The sequence below is a fragment of the Conger conger genome, chromosome 3 (assembly GCF_963514075.1).
Source record: "Conger conger chromosome 3, fConCon1.1, whole genome shotgun sequence".
NCBI classification, from domain to species: domain Eukaryota; kingdom Metazoa; phylum Chordata; class Actinopteri; order Anguilliformes; family Congridae; genus Conger; species Conger conger.
In genome coordinates this window covers 4,961,697-4,986,025 of record NC_083762.1, presented here as the reverse complement: position 1 = coordinate 4,986,025, position 24,329 = coordinate 4,961,697, and the positions used below count along the sequence as shown (strand labels likewise).

At 48.6% G+C, this 24,329-nt stretch overlaps 2 protein-coding genes across 5 annotated transcripts in view; both read left to right on the top strand.

The window, feature by feature from the left end:
- Positions 1-22,650, top strand: part of LOC133124818 (regulator of G-protein signaling 14-like) — a 31,629-nt gene extending 8,979 nt beyond the window's left edge. Inside the window, exons 3-16 of one of the 4 annotated variants that reach the window (XM_061236327.1) lie at positions 188-209; positions 3,552-3,718; positions 7,515-7,607; positions 9,302-9,445; positions 9,750-9,926; positions 10,805-10,925; positions 11,439-11,542; positions 13,481-13,693; positions 14,198-14,286; positions 15,410-15,536; positions 16,517-16,598; positions 19,641-19,693; positions 19,841-19,955; positions 22,185-22,650. In XM_061236327.1, coding sequence (XP_061092311.1) covers positions 188-209; positions 3,552-3,718; positions 7,515-7,607; positions 9,302-9,445; positions 9,750-9,926; positions 10,805-10,925; positions 11,439-11,542; positions 13,481-13,693; positions 14,198-14,286; positions 15,410-15,536; positions 16,517-16,598; positions 19,641-19,693; positions 19,841-19,955; positions 22,185-22,537 — 1,860 coding nt within the window. In that variant the 3' untranslated portion in view covers positions 22,538-22,650. Of the gene's footprint in view, positions 1-187; positions 210-3,551; positions 3,719-7,514; positions 7,608-9,301; positions 9,446-9,749; positions 9,927-10,804; positions 10,926-11,438; positions 11,543-13,480; positions 13,694-14,197; positions 14,287-15,409; positions 15,537-16,516; positions 16,599-19,640; positions 19,694-19,840; positions 19,956-22,175 lie in introns of all 4 variants that reach the window. The other 3 variants (XM_061236325.1, XM_061236326.1, XM_061236328.1) reach the window with 3 other exon arrangements.
- Positions 1-24,329, top strand: part of LOC133124820 (pre-mRNA-splicing factor RBM22-like) — a 187,365-nt gene that overhangs the window by 96,754 nt on the left and 66,282 nt on the right. The gene's annotated exons all lie outside the window — the stretch shown is intronic.

Below are 24,329 nucleotides of genomic sequence, written 5' to 3'. Positions count from 1 at the left end.
GGGCTCAACTTTTCAACTTTTTGTAATTGTATGGGTTACTACAAAGAAAAGTCTTCAATTGTCATCCTGAAAAAAAAAAGAGAAAAAAAAAATGAGGGGAGTTTTTCCACTGCTGCTGAAAATGTTTGACCCGAGGACAAAATGGCGGTTAACTCTGAAACGCTCCTCCCTCTGTGTCTCCCCGCAGGTTCTGGCTGCGTCGGATGGAGGTAAGATGGCTGCTGCCTCTGCCCAGCTGGGGGTGGGGTGGGGGGCTGGTTTTAGGATGTTGGGGGTACACACCCTGCGCCCCTCTGTTCTGTGCACGGTCAGCTGCTGCAGGATGCACCACCCAGCTAAGCCTTTTTCAGTCGTCTTCACCCGGACCCAACACAGCAGTTTAACCGGTGCCACTTCAAAATTAAGGTGACATGAATTGCCATGTACTGATAAGCATTGTGTACATATTTGTGCATCATTAATTCACGTTAACAACGTGCATTAGTCAATGCCAATTCATGTACCTTATTGTAAATTGCCCGGTTTGTTTTCATGCGAGATGTGATTTCTGGATATCGTCCATAATCAGTTTGGGGTATCTGGAGCGCTGCTAGTGTTAGCATGCGAGCGTGTGACTGCCGGCCTCTCACCCTGCCCTAATCTGATCAACCGCTGCCCCGGCTTTCTCTGCAAGTCTGCTGACTGTTTGCATTTCCTAATGTTAATCTGCAATAACCAAGACCGAAGATGGATATCTTATATTAGTCGCTGCTTTACACGGCATTTTATTATTTCACTTTTATATCCGTTGTAGAAAAACTATTACGGGACTGTAGACATTGTGAAAATATGTTTCCTAGCACTTGGCATGTTTACATTTATAATGCACTTGAGCATTTTGCAAATGCTCGTATACAAATAATAATAAAAAAAAACTCACCCTGTGAAACATCACCTTGGTGCATTCTGGGAAATCCTGCTGTGAACCCAGAGGCTCATGGACCAGGGTCATTGTTAGTTATTGTTTCCATGGAGACACTCAGGTCTGGAGTTGCCCTGTCCTGGGCAGATACGGTTACCTCTCTGTGGGAGACCACTGTCTTTTTTGGTTTTTGGCACCTGGTTAACTGCTTTACTCAGTCTGGAGGGCATAGTGCTTTATTGGTATTGGACTGTGTTTTTACAAAAGAGAGTCCATCAGCTAGAAGGTGTACACACGTATGACCAGCTAGAAGGTGTACACGTATGACCAGCTAGAAGGTGTACACACGTATGACCAGCTATACAGTGAACGGGTGCATAGGATCAGCTGGTAGGAGAACAGACACGTAAGATCAGCGATACGCTGAACAGACACGTAAGATCAGCGATACGCTGAACAGACATGTAGGATCAGCGATACGCTGAACAGACATGTAGGATCAGCTATACGCTGAACAGACATGTAGGATCAGCTATACGCTGAACAGACACGTAAGATCAGCTATATGCTGAACAGACACGTAGGATCAGCTATACGCTGAACAGACACGTAAGATCAGCTATACGCTGAACAGACACGTAGGATCAGCTATACGCTGAACAGACGTGTAGGATCAGCTGGTAGATGAACGCACGTGTAGGATCAGCCGGAAACTGAACAGACGCGTAGGTTCAACTGGTAGGAGTACAGGCGTGTGGGATCAGCTGGTCGGCCTGTAGTGTAGTGGTTATGGTAAAATGACTGGGACACGCAAGGTTGATGGTTCTAATCCCGGTGTAGCCAGAATAAGATCCGCACAGCCTTTGGGCCCTTGAGCAAGGCCCTTAACCCTGCATTGCTCCAGGGGAGGATTGTCTCCTGCTTAGTCTAATCAACTGTACGTCGCTCTGGATAAGAGCGTCTGCCAAATGCCGATAATGTAATATAATGGTCGATGAACAGACGCGTAGGATCAGCTGGTAGATGCGCACATTTGCATGTTGGGTGATAACACTGCTGTGGTTTGTGTGTGAGACTGTGATGTGGTCAGTAGGGTGAGCCTCACTCCCTCTGTTTGCACTTTTGACTGCTGGAATCTCCCACTGTGACATATGGAAAATGCGCTCTGTGTGTACTCTTAGGGATGCTATGAGGTGTGTGAAAGTCTACAATAGAACGTAAGTGTGTGGGTGTGTGTGTGTGTGGTAGTAATTGAAAGTTTGTTCAGACAATCTTCTGTTGTCTGAATACAAAGTTCAAGGTGTACAGTGCTGGGAATAAGTTGCGTACAGACGTTGCGTGTCTGTATGTGTTTGGGGAGTATGTATGTATGTGTGTGTGTGAGAGAAAGAGGGGAAGAAGATAACGTGAGAGTTAGGTTTGTATTCTTCCTTGGCTTCTTCTAAATGTAAGAGCTGTGTGTGTGTGTATGTGTGTGTGTGATGGATAGAAAGTGAGGTAGGTGTGTACATTAGATCTGAGTGTGTGCATGAACATTTGCGTGGATGCGTGTGTGTTTGAGAGAGCGAGAGAGAGACCAGGTGTGTGAGAGTGTGGTATTACTCTGTGTGTAGAGCTGAATGTGTGTATGTATGATGTGTGTGTATATTCTCACTGTGTGTGTTACTCTGTGTAGAGCTGAATATGTGTGTGTGTGTTACTCTGTGTGTAGAGCTGAATGCGTGTGTGATGTGTGTGTATATTTTCACTGTGTGTTACCCTGTGTGCAGAGCTGAATGTGTGTGTGTGTGTGTGGTGTGTGATGTGTGTGTGTGTGTGTGTGTGTGTATATATATATTCTCACTGTGTGTTACTCTGTGTGTAGAGCTGAATGTGTGTGTGTGTATATATTCTCACTGTGTGTGTTACTCTGTGTGTAGAGCTGAATGTGTGTGTGTGTGTGTGGTGTGTGGTGTGTGATGTGTGTGTCTGTGTGTGTGTGTGTGTGTGTGTATATATTCTCACTGTGTGTTACTCTGTGTGTAGAGCTGAATGTGTGTGTGTGGTGTGTGATGTGTGATGTGTGTGTGTGTGTATATATATTCTCACTGTGTGTGTTACTCTGTGTGTAGAGCTGAATGTGTGTGTGTGTATATATTCTCACTGTGTGTGTTACTCTGTGTGTAGAGCTGAATGTGTGTGTGTGTGTGTGGTGTGTGATGTGTGTGTGTGTGTGTGTATATATTCTCACTGTGTGTGTTACTCTGTGTGTAGAGCTGAATGTGTGTGTGTGGTGTGTGATGTGTGATGTGTGATGTGTGTGTGTGTGTGTGTGTGTGTATATATATTCTCACTGTGTGTGTTACTCTGTGTGTAGAGCTGAATGTGTGTGTGTGTATATATTCTCACTGTGTGTGTTACTCTGTGTGTAGAGCTGAATGTGTGTGTGTGGTGTGTGATGTGTGTGTGTGTGTGTGTATATATTCTCACTGTGTGTGTTACTCTGTGTGTAGAGCTGAATGTGTGTGTGTGTGTGTGTGTGTGTGTGTGTGTGTATTCTCACTGTGTGTTACTCTGTGTGTAGAGCTGAATGTGTGTGTGTGGTGTGTGATGTGTGTGTGTGTGTGTGTGTGTGTGTATATTCTCACTGTGTGTGTTACTCTGTGTGCAGAGCTGAATGTGGCAGAGGCGGAGGGGCGGGGCAGTAGCCACAGCCTCAATAGCAACTCCAGCCTTCCCAGCATGCAGTGCGGGAACAGCCCTGTGGGCAAGGTGGCCAGCTGGGCCGTCAGCTTCGAGCGGCTCCTGGAGGACCCCACCGGCGTGCGCTACTTCACGGTGAGCCGACCCCTGAACCCTGACCTTTCACACCAGTACTGGCATAAACCCACAGCCTCTGCACAGGTGTCTGAATCTCCCAAATCTACTCTCTCTACACATGCACTCCTCTATTCTGCTCTTCTCTAGGGCTCAGTCCGATCGCTTACTTTATCCTTCCTCATCTCCTCGCTCCTTGACGGACCCAGAAATATTGATCGAGGTCTGCCATCTTTCAGGGTTAAATCCTTAAATCCTTGATGGGGCTGGGAACGAGAAAGCTAGGAGGCTCCCCGAGGATTCTTGAGCACGGAAACACTAGCACATCCTTTGCAGATAGTCGTTTTTGGAACGCGTGATTTGTGAACAATTGACCCGTGGAAGCGCCTTTACATTACAGGAATGGCATTTGGCAGACGTTCTTATCCAGAGCGACATACAGTTGATTAGACTAAGCTGGAGACAATCCTCCCCTGGAGCAATGCAGGGTTAAGGGCCTTGCTCAAGGGCCTTGCTCAAGGGCCCAACGGCTGTGCGGATCTTATTGTGGCTACACCGGGGATCGAACCCCCGACCTTGCGGCTCCCAGGCACATAGTGTACCTTAACTGCTATGCTACAGGCCGCTCCAGACATATGTAGTGTGGCTCTATTGCCTGCTGTTCTCTCTCAGTTTGTGTGTGCAGGTAAAACACCTCTCCCCTGTATGTCTGGAATTGTTGTGGCTTCAGACTGGCTCTTGAAGGAGCAGCCAAGGACCTGGAGCGTCTGCCTCGCAAACCGTAACTGCGATTCCTCCGTCCACGCTTCCTTTCCTGGGTGCAAGGAAAGGAGGCAAGGAGGGGAAACGATGAACGAGGTCAAAAATAACTGGAAAGAGCCCCTAGTCTTTACCTTTACCTTTTATAGGTTTACTTGAGAGTAGGGGTGGCCTGTAGCGTAGTGGTTAAGGCCCTTGCGGGACCCACAAGGTCGGTGGTTTGATCCCCGGTGTGTTGCCGCAATAGGATCCGCACAGCCGTTGGGCCCTTGAGTAATCCTGCATTGCTCCAGGGGAGGATTATCTCCTGCTTAGTCCAATCAACTGTAAGTCGCTTTGGATAAGAGCGTCAGCCAAATGACATATAATGTAATGTAATGTTCTCTACTGTTCAGCCTACTCTACTCTTCTCTTCTCTACTCTTATCTGCTATTTAGCGGATACCGTTCTTCAGATCAATTTGCGATGCGAACACAAGTGCTGATATCTCTACTGAAGTGCATCGGTTCCCCAGCAGGGGGGAGTAGAGGCCCGGGAGAGAGACCGTACGTGCCAGAAGTGCAGACTCCGTTGACAACTTCTATTCAACTACCATATTAAACATTCAACAAAGCGATACAAACGAGAGCAAAACGTCTCTAATGAACATCATACTAGGCCACAGGTTTGTAGTTCGGTGTTATAACTGAAAGGCTGTGGGCCGTTTTACACACTGTCACGAGTGAAGCTCGTGAACCGGAATCGCCTTAGTGAAACCCAGCTGCTTTTATTTAGTAAATAAAAGGTAAACACTCCTCACCTGAGGGGACACGACACAGCCTACTGAAACTGGGGAGATATTGATTATGAAAATCCATCATAAACCATTTGCCAAAAAATTCAAAATCCATTTGTCAAAATCTACATCAGTGTAAATCTTTAATAGTGGAATAATGAGTAAAAGAGCATGCTGGTTTTTTCAGTTTCTGGGCAGGGTAAAACAAAATAAATGAAGCTAAGTAAAAGCTTTGACATTTCCTTCAGCGCGGACTATCCGCGGTTGGCATGTTTTTGCGGATCCTTGCCATGCTGATTCTCCTGGTATCGGCTGAGGGTGATGTTTTGTTTCTCTCCTTTTTCTCCGAAACTCGTAATGAATCGCCGCCCTCAGGATAACGGGGGGGTCCTGGGTCCTGGGGGAGGTTGCCGGAGTGAGTCATGATTCTCCGCGGCGCGAGTGGGCGCCTGCGATCTCCGCGTTTTCTCCGAGGGGGCTTGTCGGGGTGGGGGGGCTGTGCGAGATTAGCTTGATTAGGCAACTCCATGGCGACAGAACCTGGTTCCCGTACGAGCTCAAACTGAATTCATTAGTGCCGCGTCATGACTCAACACTTTGCGACGTTTTGTTTTACAGATGGTGAAAATAATTTGATCACTGCGGTAATTAATTCCCTTCAAGTGCAAATGAGCATCAATATTTATAGAGATGCTGTACCCAGTCATGCGCGGAAATTCATAGATGTTTATTTTTTCCATGAGTGTTACGTTCTTAAGATTATTTTTTAACAATGTTACATTTGTTCATCTGTATTCCGAAGCATCAACAGCAGCGTTTCAAACGTAGACTGTAGACACGTTATGTTACCCACTGACTGTCCATGCGCTCATGAAAAGAGTTTTGAAACCCGGAAAGTCAAGTTCACTGGGGCCGCCATGTTGTCCAGTTTGGAACCAGAGACTGCGCAGTAGGGAAGCCGATGCGGCTACTCCGCTAACCGCATAAAATGGTGGTGTAATCTGCCCCTGGGTCGTATCGCTATACCGTCCTAATAACCGAATAATATAAAAAAAATCTGCAAATTGATAGAGATTAGATGAACAGTACCATTGATTTACATTGAAAACGGGTCTGGATAACCTAAACTGGAGCCAAGCGTAGTGGCACTAGTGAGCACCATCTCTCAGCATCACCAGTGAATGAGCTTTAAAAAAATAAGGCCGGTTTTGGTTGCTTGGTTCCAGTACTTTGGAAAACGGCTAATCCGTGTATCCTTGTTGTAGGTTAGCCACACAACCAGCTGTTGCGGGAAACTGTGTTTGGGCTGTCAGAATGCGGGCATTTGCTGATGACTGATTTCTGAACGCTGTCACTGAAATGCGGTGTGCCATTACTGGACCAACTTTGGCTGCTGATAGATTTGCTGTCATTTATGCTGTCTTATATTACAGAGTACGACATACAAAAAAAAAAAAAGAACCAAACGCCATGCTAAAATTACGTTCCAGTTGTATCGTCACCCTTCATATCCAACACTGGACCGACAAGGTCATGATTTACGGCTAGTTTCGCATTCTGTGCTGCGTTTCATATTCAAATTTGTGCCATTTAACAGACTCTCTTATCTAGAGCGACTCCGTACAGTATGAATTATTTACAGGCAGTCCTTTTACAGCAGAGTGCCTTACTGAAGAAATTCAGGTCAAGTGCCTTTAGCTCAAGGGTTTGCACCAGTCGTGCCCCACCTGGGAATTCAACACACAACCTCAGCTTCATGAGCCTAGTTTCCCCATTGTTACACTACACTTCCACCCCCTGCTCTTATCTGGCCTGGAAACCTCCAGAAATTAAATTACAGTGCATTCAAGCATGAGGGGACTGAGCATACCTGAGTCAAATACGTAATTGTTTTGGATTGAAATACTTCTGGTGGCGGCACGGATGGGTAGCACTGTCGCCTCACAGCAAGGAGGTCCTGGGTTCGAATCCTGGTCGGCCCGGGGCCTCTCTGTGTGGAGTTTGCATATGACCCTGTTCTGGATAAGCGGGTTCAGATAATGCATAGCGTATTTGGAGCCTATGAAATGCTCTCGTAATCTGCAAACCCCGCCTTCTGGTCCTCTCGGTTGGCTCAGTTGCACCAGGCAAGATCAAACGAGCGCAGAAACGTATTTGAATCCGAAACGATGATGGATTTGACCCAGATACTGTCGCCGTTGAGGGTGGGTGCGAGGGTCAGTCATCTGGCCGCAGGGGTTAAAGGATGTTGTCCCATTTTCGGATCGGTAATCGATCTTGCAGGCCTTCCTGAAGTCAGAGGTGAGCGCAGAGAACATCCTGTTCTGGCAGGCCTGCGAGAAGTTCCGGCAGATTCCGGCCAATCAGAAAGAGGAGGTAAGATGATGGTGGTGGTGATGATGGTTTCACTGAATTTCAAGAAATTAAAACCGGGTGAGAGACATACAAAGACCTATGCCTTATTTAGATCTTTTTCTTGCACAGTAGCTGAAATTTGATGCTGAATATATCATACACATACATGAACAGGTAAAATACACTTCCCAGCACTAATATAGTGCTTCTTGTTATACAGACAGTTTAAAACGATGGGCAGTAGCTGTATATAAATGGCAATCAGAAAGTTTTACTTTGTAAATGACGTCATCTAAGAATGGCGCAAAACTTCTTACCCTGACAATTTCACAGCTGAACTGAAGCACACACGGTCCGAACAATAGACACTGTTTAATGAACACAGAGGCTGATGTTTCCCTGAGGAAGATGTTGTAGACGTCCAAACGTTCACCTCCCTCTTCATTAAATGGTTTGTATTGCTCTGAGATCTCTGCGCTCCGGCTTACCTAACTTCAGGCTCGTCCCCGTGAAATTGTGCAGACGAGGAGTCTATATGTCCTGGCTGTTGAGCACCTATTTAATCCTTGTTTATTTAGCTGGCTCGAAGTGCGTTTGGCATCTCTGCTTTTTAATTTAACTTGTGTCTTTGCTAAGTAGTCATGTCCTCTTTGTGTCACTTAATTCAGCAGATTCCCCATTATGCAAATTACCATGACAATAATATACAAATAACAACACACAAATAATCTCATTGTTTACAACAACTGTGGCGTTGTAGCAAACTCTGGATTACAAACTCTGCATTAATTCATCCAATAAATCTCTCCAACACTGATATTTAAACATGATTGTTGAATTAGCCTAAAATATACCAAAACTGCTTTTTAAATTGTTCAAGCAATCAATCAAGTGAAAATGACATCAATTTTTGAGAAATGGATGAATTTTTAGCCACACCATGATCGTTCTTGTTGTGATTATGAAAGCAGTCGGGCAGAACCAGGCCCTGTCCTGTGAACAGTTTGCACATTCCTACTGGTCAGATGGTGCGTTTCTCATCCATTTTGTCTTCCACGTTCTCGTCAGCATTGTTTCGCTCTCTGCCAGGGGTGGGATCGATTCCATCTCTGCTGAAAGTTGCTGCTGAGACCAGCTGGGACTCTTAAGATGGTCCGAGCTGGTCTGTGGCTGGTCTTAACTTGTCATATCTAGTCTGAGCTGGTCAGAGCTGGTTTGTGGCTGGTCATAACCGGTCATAACTGGTCATAACTGGTCATATCTAGTCTGAGCTGGTTTGTGGCTGGTCATAACTGATTATATCTAGTCAGAGCTGGTCATAGGTATTATGTGGCTAGTTAAATCTGGTCAAAGCTGGTTGATATGGTAAAGCTGGTGGACTAGCTGACAGTTGGTGGATCAGCTCGAAGCTGCAATTTTCAGCAGGGATTTCTAAATTCTTCTCAGGAAATGAAATTTAGTTAATGCACTGCATTTCAGTTCATTGCCCTAATTGACTGAACTGCACTGAAATGGAACAGATCCAAACCTTGCCATCTACAAACTCAAATGATCCGTCTGTTGGTGCATTATTTTCACCTCTCCAATGTCAGGGCTGTTGTCTCGGTATCAGTGAATGTGTCTTGTGGTCATGCATGTGTGGAGTTCACAGTGGAGTTTTTTTAATTTATCTTTTCCTGTTTCATCATGGTGGACTGAACACTTCCTTCCTGTAGCTGGTGCGAGAGGCTCGTTCAATCTACAGTACCTACCTCTCCAGCAGCGCTTCCAGTGCCATCAACATCGATGATACGGCCCGGATCGAGGAGGGGGCCCTGGTGGACCCCAAACCGGACATGTTCAACAAGGCCCAAACGCAGGTGCAGCTCCGGCCTACAATGACTTGACTGAATAACAGATAAACAGACAGACTTCTGTGACAGTTTCTGACAGCTGGTGCTGAGCAATAAATGGTCGCCTTCAATTCTTTTATTTTTTTTTCAATTCAAGAAATTGATTAATTCCCCTAATTCTCCCTGGATATTTTTCGATTTCACTTCAGTTAACGTCCTGTATTGCTGAGAAGCTGCAGGAGGAATCGGGACAGAGATCAGAGTTGGGATTGTGGGTTTGTTTTCCTTCTGAGAAAATGGGCGGAATTGTGTGGTTTTTTCCGACTGGCAGATCTTCAAGCTGATGAAGTTTGACAGCTACACGCGCTTCGTGCGGTCGCACCTCTATCAGAACTGCATGCTGGCGGACGTGGAGGGCAGGCCGCTCCCGGACTTTGCTGCTGGGTCCAGAAGCCCGGCCTACCGGAAGAGCCTCATCGACAGCCCCTCCCCCGGAGACGGCAAGAAGGTAACGCGAACGCTGCCGTGGCAACCGACCGCTGCGGAAACACCGAGTTACTGTATGTCTGAATTTTACTGTTTGTGGGGGCCGCAGACTGGGCCCATTTCCTTAAGTCACATTGATCTGAGCCCTTGAAATGACTTTAAAAAAAAGGCTAACATACTAAGATGTTCTGTCTTGTGTTCTTTTTTTGTTTGTTGTTTTTGCGTATTGCGCCGTGTTTATATTTGATGATTGTCATAATGCAGCCGTGGCAAATCCAGAACTTGATTATAAAGTTTTCTCAACTAATAGCCAATAAGTCAGTGCTCTTATTCTGAGGTATCTACACAGTATATACTTTCCTACTATACGTACAAGCCGCTTCCTTTCAAGGAGTCAAACCTGCCCCCTCAAGGCTGCAAGCCCAGCTCCACATCTATCCACAATAAGATCAGTGCAGCTGTTGGGCCCTTGAGCAAGGCCCTTAACCCCATATTGTTTCATGCTTAGCCTAATAAACTGTAAGTAGCTTTGGCTAAAAGCATCAGCTAAATAATTGTATCATGTAATACAGTGTCATACTATATAGATATAAAGGTGTACTTGCATTAAACTGCACTCTGGCCGATGGCAACAGCTTCATAAAAACAAATGTTGCTTTAGCAATTTCCGATCCAGGAATTAATTCTCCGATTTCAGTTTTCTTGAATTAACATGCGGGGGGGGCTGACTGTGAATGAGGGGGCGGTCCTGGGACCTTTGCCCAAAAGCGGAAAAGCAGGTGTCTCGGAGGACGAGTCCGAGGCAATCTGTCCGTGTGGGACGTGAGATGCACCGCGTCTGACATGAGCGTCTGTCTGCGTGTGTCTGCGCCCGACCCCCCCGGCCCGCTCTCTCCGCAGAAGAAGAAGGTGCGCGCGGGCAAGTCTCTGCCTTTCGACGCCGAGACGGGGCCAGACCGCCGGAGGGCGGTGGGGAAGTCGTCGTCCGACAAGCGCCGCGAGAAGAGGGGATCATGGGGAGGTATGACATCATAGAGGGCGGTGACCTTGATGAGGGGGGGGGGGGTCACGCCGATAATGCAAAAAGACGACGCTCAGTATGACTAAGGCATTGTGGGTGCCGCAGACTGGGCCCAGATCTGAGCCCTTGAAATGACAGCAAACAGAAACCTGGATTCACAGTGGTCTGACCCCTGAAATCATACTGATCTCAGCCCTGAATTCACGCTTAACTGAGCCATGAAATCACATTGAATTGAGCCCTTGAAATGACAGCAAACCGAACCCTGGATTCATAGTGGTCTGACGCCTGAAATCATACTGATCTCAGCCCTGAAATCATACTGATCTCAGCCCTGAAATCATACTGATCTCAGCCCTGAAATCATACTGATCTCAGCCCTGAAATCGCACTGAACTGAGCCCTGAAATTAAACGATCATTGCAGTTGATGCACCTATACCAGCCCTGCTGCCGTTTAGCATTTTGCTGTCATGTCCGCCTCGGAGTCTCAGAGCCGCCTTCTGCCCTCCAGCAGAGTTGCAGGATCACCGCACGATGGTGTCGCGGAGAGAGTCCCAATGCTCCGTCAAGTCCAACAGCAGCCTGGAGCTGGGCTACCTGAGCACCAAGGCAGAGGTGAGCCGGGCAACGTTAGCACGATAGCAGAGGTGAGCCGGGCAACGTTAGCACGAATAGCAGAGGTGAGCCGGGCAACGTTAGCACGGATAGCAGAGGTGAGCCGGGCAACGTTAGCACGGATAGCAGAGGTGAGCCGGGCAACGTTAGCACGGATAGCAGAGGTGAGCCGGGCAACGTTAGCACGGATAGCAGAGGTGAGCCGAGCAACGTTAGCACGATAGCAGAGGTGAGCCGGGCAACGTTAGCACGATAGCAGAGGTGAGCCAGGCAACGTTAGCACGAATAGCAGAGGTGAGCCGGGCAACGTTAGCACGGATAGCAGAGGTGAGCCGGGCAACGTTAGCACGGATAGCAGAGGTGAGCTAGGCTACATAAGCATGAAACCAGAGGGGAGCAAGGCTATGTTAGCATGATCGCAGATGTTAGCCAAGTAGCCGATGTTAGCTGGGCTATGTTGGCCCAAATGCAGAGGTGTGCTAGGTTAACTTGGCACAAGGTGAGCTTGGCTATCTTAGCATGAAAGGAGACGTGAGCGTGGCTATATTAGCACAAAGTGCTCGAGTGTCTGGAGAGTGAAAGCCAAAGTGTGTGTGCCTGAATGCTTCCCTGAGTGAGTGAGTGAGTGTGTGTGTGCGTGTGTGTGTATTTGTAATTTGCCAGATTTTGTCCAGGTTCTCGGTATACTGTTGGTCCCATTGAAGAGAAAGGGGGTAGAAACAAACCAGGAGAAATGTAAGTCCTTCAAAATCTCTTTAGCTCCCATTTTCAAGAGCCATTCTTATCCATCCTCGAAATATCTGCCATTTTCCCCGGGCAACAGGGACAGAGAATGGCCTTTAGAATCTAAATGTGAACATTATTATTGATGAGCCAGCAGGTGTGAATCGTGAAATATACTTTACCTTCTGCTCCCTTTTTCTTACACAACATGAATGTAAAGTCCTTACTGAGCCCTGTGACATGCAAAATGTCATGGTCTGCACTTTTTTTTTTTTTTTTTTGGCACCATATGTTTTTGTACTTTTGTAAGAAGCGGTCAAACCTGGCCTTATCTTTCACTAAGCCCAGGATATTGAGTTTTTGCTGTAATTACACGCGTAGGTCCCACTGAGATGTACACGCGATCACATTCCGGCGGTCTGTTAATGAGAGTTAACGATCTTACAGGTCGTTACACCGAATGCCCTGTTGTGGTGGGGAGGCATCAGCCTGTTCCAGATTTTACGGAACAAAAACAAAATGTCCTCCGTTCTCTGTGACATTACAGCGCTGTCTGCCTCCCCCCTCCCTCTACCCCTCCCTCTACCCCTCTTTCTGTCTTTTTTCTCCGCTCACCTTTTAACTTCTCTCACCTTGCTTCCTTTACATCCTTTAATCTCCCTACTTCCATCTCTCTCTCCTTCCCTCTTTCTCTCTCTCTCCCCCTCCCTCTCTCTCCCTCTCTCTTTCTCTCCCTCTCTCTTTCTCTCCCTCCCTCTCTTTCTCTCTCTCCCTCTCTTTCTCTCTCTCCCCCTCCCTCTCTCTCTCCCTCCCCCTCCCTCTCTCTCTCCCCCTCCCTCTCTCTCTCCCTCCCCCTCCCTCTCTCTCTCCCTCCATCTCTTTCTCTCTCCTCCTCCCTCTCTTTCTCTCTCCTCCTCCCTCTCTGTCTCTCCCTCCCTCTCTTTCTCTCTCTCCCCCTCCCTCTCTATCTCTCTCTCCCCCTCCCTCTCTTTCTCTCTCTCCCCCTCCCTCTCTCTCTCCCCTTCCCCCTCCCTCTCTTTCTCCCGCTCCACCTCCATTCTATCTCTTCCCCTCGCTGACCCCCCTAACTCTCTCCCTCCCTCCTCACTCAATCCCTCCCACTCTCTCATCCTCTCTTTCCCTCTCTTCTCCCTCTCTCCCTCCCCTCCCTCACTCATCACCCCCCCCCCCCCCCTCTCTCTCTCCCCCCTGCAGAATGGGCGTTCCAGCCCTCGTTCTCAGGATCCGGATCGGCTCGGCATCCCGGGCCGGGCGGAGAGGTACTGCTGTGTGTTCCTCCCGGACGGGACGGCCTCCCTGACCCCGGCGCGGGCCGGGGCCTCCATACGGGACATGCTGGAGGGGCTCTGCCGAAAGAGGGGCTTCCCCCTCAGTGATGTCATCATCTACCTGCAGAGCAAGGACAAAGTGAGGACCGCCCGCTCTCACACACACACACACTCACACACACACTCACTCACACACTCACTCACACACACACACACACACACACACACACACACACACTCACACGCACGCACACACACACACACACACACACACACACACACACACACACACACACACACACACACACACACACACACACACACTCACACTCACACTCACACATACACATACACACACACACACACACACAGATATACACACACATGCACCCCTGAACATCTCTCTCAAACACTGATTGCTGTTGGTGTGTGAGTGTGTGTATGAATGGGTGAATGAGAAGCATCAATTGTACAGCGATTTGATAAATGCAGACCATTTACCACACACACACCTCTCCCTCCCTCTCTCTCTCTCCCTATCCCTCTCTCCCTCCTCTCTCTCTTTCTCCCTCTCTCCCTCTCTCCCTCCCTCCCTCCCTCCCTCCCTCCCTCTCTCCCCCTCTCCCTCCCCTCCTCCCCCCAGGTCTCGCCCCAGCAGCCCCTGTCTCTGGACCAGGACAGCGCTGTGCTGAGGGACCAGCAGGTTTCTCTGGAGCTGCGGGTGACCTTTACGTGAGTCTGGAGGCCCTGGCTGGCCTTTTCACATCCGCGTTAGTTCCTCTGCTTTCTCCGTTAATTACACTCCCTCTGCGTCCCGTTTCTTTGCTCAGTTTTCCCCCGCAGGCTGTGTTGAGTTGAGGTTAGTTGAGTAGCCTGTTCGAATGTCTGACACTGATCTGCGACTCTCCGATCCTCTGTGTTTCAGTCCTCCTAATGGCAGAGATCACAAAATTAAACCCTGTTCTCCCTACTGAAAATTAAATCTGGCACCATGCTGGGTGGTTTAAGATGGGTTTTGAACACTTCTACTTTAACCAACCACAGATCAGCTATGACCAACTGGTTTAGTTTGACAAATCCTGCTTTGTGGGTTTACTCAGTGCAGTTATCCAGCTCACTCAGTAATCCTGCGTTGTGGGTTTTACTCAGTGCAGTTATCCAGCTCACTCAGTAATCCTGCTTTGTGGGTTTACTCAGTGCAGTTATCCAGCTCACTCAGTAATCCTGCGTTGTGGGTTTTACTCAGTGCAGTTATCCAGCTAACTCAGTAATCCTGCTTTGTGGGTTTTACTCAGTGCAGTTATCCAGCTAACTCAGTAATCCTGCTTTGTGGGTTTTACTCAGTGCAGTTATCCAGCTAACTCAGTAATCCTGCTTTGTGGGTTTTACTCAGTGCAGTTATCCAGCTAACTCAGTAATCCTGCTTTGTGGGTTTCACTCAGTGCAGTTATCCAGCTAACTCAGTAATCCTGCTTTGTGGGTTTTACTCAGTGCAGTTATCCAGCTAACTCAGTATTCCTGCTTTGTGGGTTTTTACTCAGTGCAGTTATCCAGCTAACTCAGTAATCCTGCTTTGTGGGTTTTACTCGGTGCAGTTATCCAGCTAACTCAGTAATCCTGCTTTGTGGGTTTTACTCGGTGCAGTTATCCAGCTAACTCAGTAATCCTGCTTTGTGGGTTTTACTCAGTGCAGTTATCCAGCTAACTCAGTAATCCTGCTTTGTGGGCTTTACTCAGTGCCGTTATCCAGCTAACCCTTCCCGCATCGGCAGGTTTAAGCTGGAAGTTGTCAGCAGGGCCGTGAAACGTGTGTAGGTCTGTGTATAAACGGGTGTGGTGTGTGTGCCCCCTGCAGTTTGGAGTTGGCCTTCATGGGGAAGGCGATGGGGATTATGGTGAAGTCCAGCAAGACCCTGATCCACGCCCTCTCCTCCGTGCTGCAGAAGCACCACCTCCGGCCCAATGATGTCATCGTCACCATGGTGAGACGTGAAAGTCTTAATTCAATTTTCAGTTCAATTAAATTTGATTTGTTTAGTTTTGTTTAGTTAAAAAATATATAGATTTTATACAGAGGCACTGTCGCGATGATGTTCCCTGTGGAAATGCAAACGAATTAGAGAGAGTTAAGCAAAAAGCAATTGTGAACCTGCCTTTATTTTTACACGAGTGATGCGCAAGATTACGGTTAAATCTGTCCCCGTTCATGGTCTTTAAACAGAGGTGACTGCAAAAGGCCGTTTGCTTTGAAAAGAGGACCATTAGACGCCTCTGTTGACTCTTTACACTCATGACGTGGTCCTGTCGTGGGAGGTTTGGCTGTTGTGTGCCTGAAAATGTTCCCTTTATGTGCACATTGTGCCTGCCAATCACTGGAACCTCTTCCATTCTGTCTGTTTTCCAACTGCCCTTCTTACTTTGTCTCGAACCAGACAGAACAATTTTTCTTGCCTTTTTGATTTCGTAATCACTGAAAGTATTGGTCTGTCTGGTAAGAATGGGAAGGGAGGTTGAAGGAAAAGTGGGACGGAATAGACTGTATATTGAAAATGCCGTTACCTTTTTGTTTGCTGTGGACTTGCACTCAGGCCCTGAAAGTACAGCTATATAGAGCGTACGCTAGAAAGTGTTGCTTGTGTCGAAAGCGTTGCGAGACTGACAACGTAACCACCTAAATGATTAATTTCATGTTCGGTTATAGTGAAATGGTTGCCTACACATAGAGGATGCACTGCTAAGACCTCACCTGAGAAGAGCGAGCAGACCAAATGATAGTTTCGCAAAACTGCTTTTCTTTTTGGCGACGGTAGGAAAGCTAAGTTCTGAATGTGTGCTTTAGAGGTTCTACAGCAAGCAAAACGTGACCCGTTACTAGGCAACAGAGATATTCAAGGGCCCGAGCAGTTCGCCAACCGACGGCGGCACCTTGACCCCGCTCTCTCCGTTTGCCCTTTCACTCCAGAGCGGGAGCAAGGAGCCTCTAAACCTGAACATGACCGTTTTCTCTCTGGCCAACAAGACGCTGGTCCTGGACCACGTGAAAGGTGAGTGCCCAGCGCCGGGTGTTTAATTATTAACGCTGTTTACCCGTCTCCGCTGGCAGTGGGTCGAACCCAGGCCACAGGCATTGTGGGAAATTAACCTTTATTTCCTCTTTTTAAAAGTCAACTAACCCCCCCCCCCCCACTCGTATTGTTACATCACTTCACAGTTGTTTAGCTGATGCTTTTACCCAAAACCTACAGTTGATTTGACTAAGCCCGGAGCAATGTGGGGTTGAGGGTCTTTCTGGAGCTTCACGGATGGTCCACGGCTGCACGGATCTTATTGTGGCTACACTGGGGTTTGAACCTCCAACCTTCGCGGTCCCAGTCAAGCACCTTCTGTGCAGTGGACGTCAACGTCAGGTTCGGCTCTAAACCCTGGTCAAATGGGTAATTGTTCTGGATTCAAATACTTTTCTTTGCTCGATTGATCTTGCCTGGTGTAATTGAGCCAATCAAGAGGCAGGGTTTGCACTTTTTGAGGATATTTCATAGGTTCCAGTTGGTTCCAACAGCCTAGTGGCTGAGTAACTGGGACCCGGAGGATTATAAGATCCACACATCTGTTGGGCCCCTGAGCAAGGCCCTTAATTCCACATCGTCACTGGGGGGATTGTCCCCTGCTTAGTCTAATCAACTATAAGCTGCTTTGGATAAAAGCGTCATCTAAATGACTCTATGCTCTGCTCGCTCACCAGCCCCTCTGGGAGGAGCGAGGGCATCGCCTCACATCCCCCCACATCCCCCCACACCGCCTCACATCTCCTCACATCCCCGCACATCCCCTCACATCGCCGCACATCCCCTCACATCCCCTCACATCGCCTCACATCTCCTCACATCTCACATCTCCTCACATCTCCTCACATCTCCTCACATCTCCTCACATCTCATCTCCTCACATCTCGCATCCCCTCACAGCGCCTTACATCTCCTCACATCTCCTCACATCTCCTCTCATCTCCTCTCATCTCCTCTCATCCCCTCACATCCCCGCACATCCCCGCACATCCCCTCACATCCCCTCACATCGCCTCACATCTCCTCACATCTCACATCTCCTCACATCTCACATCTCCTCACATCTCCTCACATCTCCTCACATCTCCTCACATCGCCTCACATCGCCTCACATCTCCTCACATCTCCTCACATCCCCTCACATATCATCTCCTCACATCTCGCATCCCCTCACAGCGCCTTACATCTCCTCACATCTCCTCACATCTCCTCTCATCTCCTCTCATCCCCTCACATCCCCTCACATCGCCTCACATCGCCTCACATCTCCTCACATCGCCTCACATCGTTTCTCTTCTCCTCGTCTACAGAGAGGGCGGGGATCTGTGCCTCCTGTCCCGTTTCTGAAGGCCTGCAGCATGCTCACCACTACCACTGCTCACCACTCCCACTGCTCACCACTACCACTGCTCACCACTGCTCACCACTACCACTGCTCACCACTGCCACTGCTCACCACTGCTCACCACTGCCACTGCTCACCACTGCCACTGCTCACCACTGCCACTGCTCACCACTACCACTGCTCACCAATACCACTGCTCAGCACTGCTCACCACTCCCACTGCTCACCACTGCTCACCAATACCACTGCTCACCACTCCCACTGCTCACCACTGCTCACCAATACCACTGCTCACCACTACCACTGCTCACTACTGCTCACCACTACCACTGATCTCCACTGCCACTGCTCACCACTGTAAAACGGCCTGTAGCGTAGTGGTTAAGGTAAATGACTGGGACACGCAAGGTCGGTGGTTCTAATCCCCGGTGTAGCCACAATAAGATCCGCGCAGCCGTTGAGCCCTTGAGCAAGGCCCTTAACCCTGCATTGCTCCAGGGGAGGATTGTCTCCTGCTTAGTCTAATCAACTGTACGTCGCTCCGGATAAGAGCGTCTGCCAAATGCCAATAATGTAATGTAAAACCATGCAATTGTGCGGATCCCTGGGGTTTCATGTGTTCAAGGCGATTGATGTCCAGCAGAGAAAAGGACAACAGAAAAAATAACTATATGGCCACTTTTACAGTATATCGGTAGTTCCACAAATTCTCTTGCAGGGAAATTAGATTATATGAAGTATAATTCTATTAAATTAGATTACTTTACAATACACTAATGACCCCAGAAGGAAATGCTCATAGCTGTTTTTTCCTTAAAAATCAAACCCTCTCTCATGGCTTACCTTACCTTGTAGCTGAAAGGATGCAGGTCCTCCTGCCCTTGTTAATGGTGAATTTTTATTCATTATATCTTAGAAGTAATGTCAGGGGTACAAGGGGCTGTTTGCACGTGTGTGGATACCCTGTATGAGCAGTACAATGTGGGTCTTAAATTACAGCCCAGTTTGCTTTCTACGAAAGGCTGTTCTCAGAGCATTTTACTGTTTTTTTCAAATTCAGAATAGATGGGCCTGCACAGCCCATTGTGTCGGAGTTCTCCGGGTGTGCAGCACTTTGTGATCGGTACCAGTAGATCACCGTGACACAACGTGGTCGCCCGTACGGTCCTGTACGGGGAACGTGAACACGGACGGCGATCTCAGCTCAGTTAACGTTGAGGAATCTGCCGGGGAAGAAACCCCTTTCAGGCGTAGCCGCGGCGCTCCGGCTTGGCGGCTGTGGTTGACAGCTGTCGCTGTTCCTTTGGCTGCTAACGCCTGTGGAAGTGCGCGGGATGACGGCTGTGAACGTGAGCTATTCTTATCACGGGCGACCTAACGGCGACAGGCACCGTCCCCCGCCATTATCGTTTGACGCATTCTGCCTGAAGAGTTCGATCTTACCTCAGGACTAAGAGCGAAAGCAGTCGCATTTGTGTCAGCGCAGAGGCCGCCGTCTTTTGATTGGTTAGATTGTATTGCATTATTGTCAGGCTATTGAAGGGGGGCATTCTGTCCATCGATTGTGTCGGCAGTAAGCGTTCTCGTAGCAATTGGTGTCGACTCGCGTGACAAATGTCCTATAGGTGTGGCTGAGGTCGGATTGGCTAAGGCTTTGTTCTGGTTTCCTTTTGCAGGTAAAGAACAGGCAGGTTCCCCAAAACTCCCCTCCCAGGCCTCCACGTCTCAGGTGAGTTTTGGGGTCACAGCTACGGGTAAAAAAAAAAAAACCCAAAAAAACCTGAAAAAAAATCTCCAGGCTCAGGGCGTCGCCCGTCTCCAGGCAATCCGCTCTCCCGTCTCCGTGGTGACAGCGTTTATTTTTAACCCCGCCCAGGAGGGACTGGCGGACCCAGACGGGACCGGGAAGCCCCTCCCCTCCGCGGCGGTCAAGAACCGAACCGGATCCAAGTCCAAGAACCCGGCGGTTCGGAAGGCGTGCGACATAGACGGTAGGTCTGGGCTGACGCCGGCGGGTCGTGAACCCGTGCCTGCCCGGCGTGGAGTCGTGAGCTGTCATTGTGAACATCACAACCTCTCGCTCAGGGTTCATCGCGTTACAGATATGAGCTGCGTTTTTAAACAATCTCCATTTCCCCCCCCCGAGTGTCCCGCTCTCCATAGCAGAATAATGCATCGGACAATAAACGGTTTGTCTCGCCGTAACAGCCCTGCGTCACAACCTTTTGATCCGTCCTCTAAATTCAGTTTGATTTGATGCCCCGGGGAGCAGTTGAATGTCCCGCAGTGCATTGTGGGATTGCGAAGGCTACAGCGAAGGCTGTCGCTCCAGATCAGGGGATTGGATGGCAGTCCATGCGCGAGCGAGCTGTAGGATGGAGAAAGCAAAGCTTTCTAAAATAACACCATGTACAGTATCTGGGTTTGAATTCACGGATAACTATGTTGATCGTTTTCTAGGAGAGGAGATAAACTGAGTATTGATCACTCGCTCTCTTGATGTGTTCCTCTCTTACGCCACCACCGTCTTAAATGTAATTGATCGGATGGGGTAACAAATTTAAATTGTCAAGCAAACAGTACCTTAAAACAAGCTAATATTTTCAACTTCCGAGAGAAAATGGAGATTCTCCAGACAAAGTTTAATCTATGTCTGCAAAACCCAGCCAATTTTAGTGAAGGACTAAATTTAATCTATGTCTGCAAAACCCAGCCAATTTTAGTCAAGGACTGAGTTTAATCTATGTTTATAAAACTGGCCCCAGGTCTCATTACAAGACTAAAAGACTTAAGAGTAAGGGTTAGGGTTAGGGTAACGGTTAGGGTAACGGTTAGGGTTTAGGATAAGGGTTAGGGTAAGGATAAGGGTTAGATTAAGGTTTAGGATAAGGTTTAGGGTAAGGTTTAGGATAAGGGTTAGGTTAAGGTTTAGGGTAAGGGTAAAGGTTTGGATAAGGGTAAGGTTTAGGGTTAGGGTAAGGTTTAGGATAAGGGTAAGGTTCATCCAGAATGCAGCAGCTCGTCTGGTCTTCAACCTTCCCAAATACTCACATGTCACCCCCCTGCTTACTTCCCTCCACTGGATGCCTGTCATGGCTCGCATCAAATTCAAAACATTGGTGCTAGCCTTCCAAGCAGTTAAAGGGTCTTCCCCAGCTTATCTGCAAAAAATCATCAGACCCTACACCCCTGCCAGACCTCTTCATTCAGCCTCCACAGGCCGCTTGGCACCTCCCCCTCTCAGAACCTCCAACTCACGCTCACAACTACTGTCTGTTCTGGCTCCACGGTGGTGGAACAAACTCCCCGTTGAGGTCAGAACTATAGAATCTCTCCCCACCTTCAAGCGCAAGCTGAAGACACACCTCTTCAAGCAGAACCTCTCCCCATCCCTCCCTACCTCCCTGTGAACCTTCATTGTTGTCTCTGTGACTTGCTTTGTGTATTGGTATTTTTAGTTGGCTAGGTAAGCAGTGTTTGGATAGTTAACTTTGGTGACTTTTGCTGTTTGTTTGTTTGTTTGTTCAAAAAAAAAAAATGGCCCTTGTCCTTCTCTTTGTTGTACAGGTAGCAGTTGAAATTGTACTTACCTCTAGGGTCTTTGAGCGAACTTATCCCTGGTTATGGGTATGCACTTTGTTGTACGTCGCTCTGGATAAGAGCGTCTGCCAAATGCCAATAATGTAATGTTTAGGGTACAGGTAAGGATAAGGGTTAGATTAAGGTTTAGGGTAAGGTTTAGGATAAGGGTTAGATTAAGGTTTAGGATAAGGGTAAGGTTTAGGGTTAGGGTAAGGTTTAGGATAAGGGTTAGGGTAAGGTTTAGGATAAGGTTTAGGGTAAGGGTAAGGCTAAGGATTAGATTAAGGTTTAGGATAAGGGTAAGGGTTAGGGTAAGGTTTAGGGTAAGGTTTAGGGTAAGGGTTAGGGTAAGGTTTAGGATAAGGGTTAGGGTAAGGTTTAGGATAAGGTTTACGGTAAGGTTTAGGATAAGGGTTAGGGTAAGGTTTAGGATAAGGGTTAGGGTAAGGTTTAGGATAAGGGTTAGGTTAAGGTTTAGGGTAAGGGTAAAGGTTTGGGTAAGGGTAAGGTTTAGGGTAAGGGTTAGGGTAAGTTTTAGGGTAAGGGTAAGGTTTAGGCTTGTTAAGATGGTTATTTTGCGGTGTCTGAGTGTGCTCTGAAGGCTCTCTCTCCTCTCGCCTGCCGGTAAGGGTTGATAGATCTCATCTCGAGGACGCAGTGCTTCCGCGTGGAGGACCAGCGGGGCCTGCTTCGGAAGGAGGACCTGGTCATCCCGCCCTTCCTGATGCTGTCGCTCGACCAGTGCCGGGACCGCGCCGGGGAGGAGGAGGGGGAACGCCGGGCCGAGACTCCGCCTCCACCGCCCGCCGAGGCCCCGCCCGCCTGCGTAGACTCCGCCCCCACGACGGCCCCGGCCTCCGAGAGCCCGGCGGACGGGGGAGCGGTACCGGAACCGGGAGCCGCGCCGGCGCCGGGTCCAGTTCAGCCGGCCAGCTCACCCGCGTCTCACGTCCGGGGCCCGCCTGTCGGCTCCCGGGAGACGACCGTGTGAGCTCGCCTTTCGCTGGAACGCTTACGGTCTCCGTCCTGTTTCTCCACGACCCTGGTGGTGGCCAGGTCTGCGTGCCTGTAGTAGGCCTACACCACCGCCAACACCCTCGCCCTCGCCCCCGCCCTCCCCCGATGGACACGTTTCATCACAGACTACGATCGCTCACCTCTACTTTCCATTTCTTCTTTTGTAGCCTTTTGAGAAGAAAACTACATTTTGTGGGAAAAATAGGGGGGGGGGGGGGTTACCATGAGGTTGCCAGGGACACTAACACCAACAGTTACATAGTTATATTAGCCAATCATAATGTGCTATTTTAGGTGGGTAATAGGGGTGCTACCCCATTGGATATATGTTTATGAGGACTGTTGGGAGGGTGGGAGGGTGGGGGTGGGTGTAATTTATTAATTGACTTAACTGCTTCAGAGGTCAAAGTGTGGATTCTGCATTGCCGCCCGATGTCACTATTTATTTGGAACAAAGCTGATGGAGACGTGCCTCTGCACTGCTTGGCTCTCGTACTCTTCCTCTTCCTCTTCCTCTTGCACACGTGTGACACCCTGAAGATGTTTGTTCACGCTCCTCTGCATCGGCTTTTGGCGCAGTAAAGATATTCGAGCTGTTTTAGGAATCCACAGTTGGATCGATGTGCGTATACGACCGTGTGTGAAACGGTCTCCTTGGTCATTTCCCCTCCCCTCCCACGGCGAGCACGGAAATGTGCAGTAGATGTGTGTTAAAGCGCCATGGAAGGGGGTTTTATGTACAGTTTGAGACCCTGTTGGAGAGAAACCTTTTGAGAAACTCTTGGCTTTTTCTGTTTGCTTGGACAGGAGCTACCTGAGAGACGGGGGGGGACACAGCCAGTGAAGATAATGTTTTGCTCTGGTTTTTTTTGTCATTATGTTTGTTGTTTGGAGTGCTTATGGTTGAGGTTTTGGCTGTATACATTATCAGACTGTTTAACACTCACCTGCTTGCTGTGATTAGGTATAATGATACCCCTCCCCCACCGCCCCCCTCTCTCTCTCTCCCTATCTCTCTCTCTCTTTCTGATGTATTGTTCTAGTTCGACAGGGCCTCGATGAATTTCATTTCCTCTGGCTCTGAGCCCAATAAACAGAAGCCAGCCTGACTGACTGTTTCTCTCCCTGCCTGTATCCCTCTCCGGCGTCGCGTGAAAGACGGCGTCTGGCATCCGTTATCCCGCCTCGGTTTGACGTTTTCCCGTCGCTTAATTAACCCGCTGCGGCAGTCACGGCGGCCGGGGACGGATTTGTGATGTCATCAAAGTGAGACGTCACCGTCGCTGTGCATTCCCACTGTTTCCAAGGCAGCGCTTTACCGCCTCATCCCTGTGAGATGACGAGCCCGGCCGTTGACGGAGGAGGGGATGACGGATTCCCCGGTGTGCTTGGACAATATTCCACACAAAGCCTCGTCAAAATGAGACGGAAATGGGAATGGAACCTAATTAGCGCTCTCCCGAGCGACATTAATGACCCCGCTGCCCTGTCTGCTCATGAAAATGTCCGTCTTAGTCATTACATTAATTACAATTATTGGCATTTGCTAGATGCTCTTATCCAGAGCGACGTACAGTTGAATAGACTAAGCAGGAGACAATCCTCCCCTGGAGCAATGCAGGGTTAAGGGCCTTGCTCCAGGGCCCAACGGCTGTGCAGTTCTTATTGTGGCTACACTGGGATTCAAAACATCGACCTTGCATGTCCCAGTCCTTTACCTTAACCACTACGCAACAGGCCACCCTACGGGCTGCCGTCTAATTCAG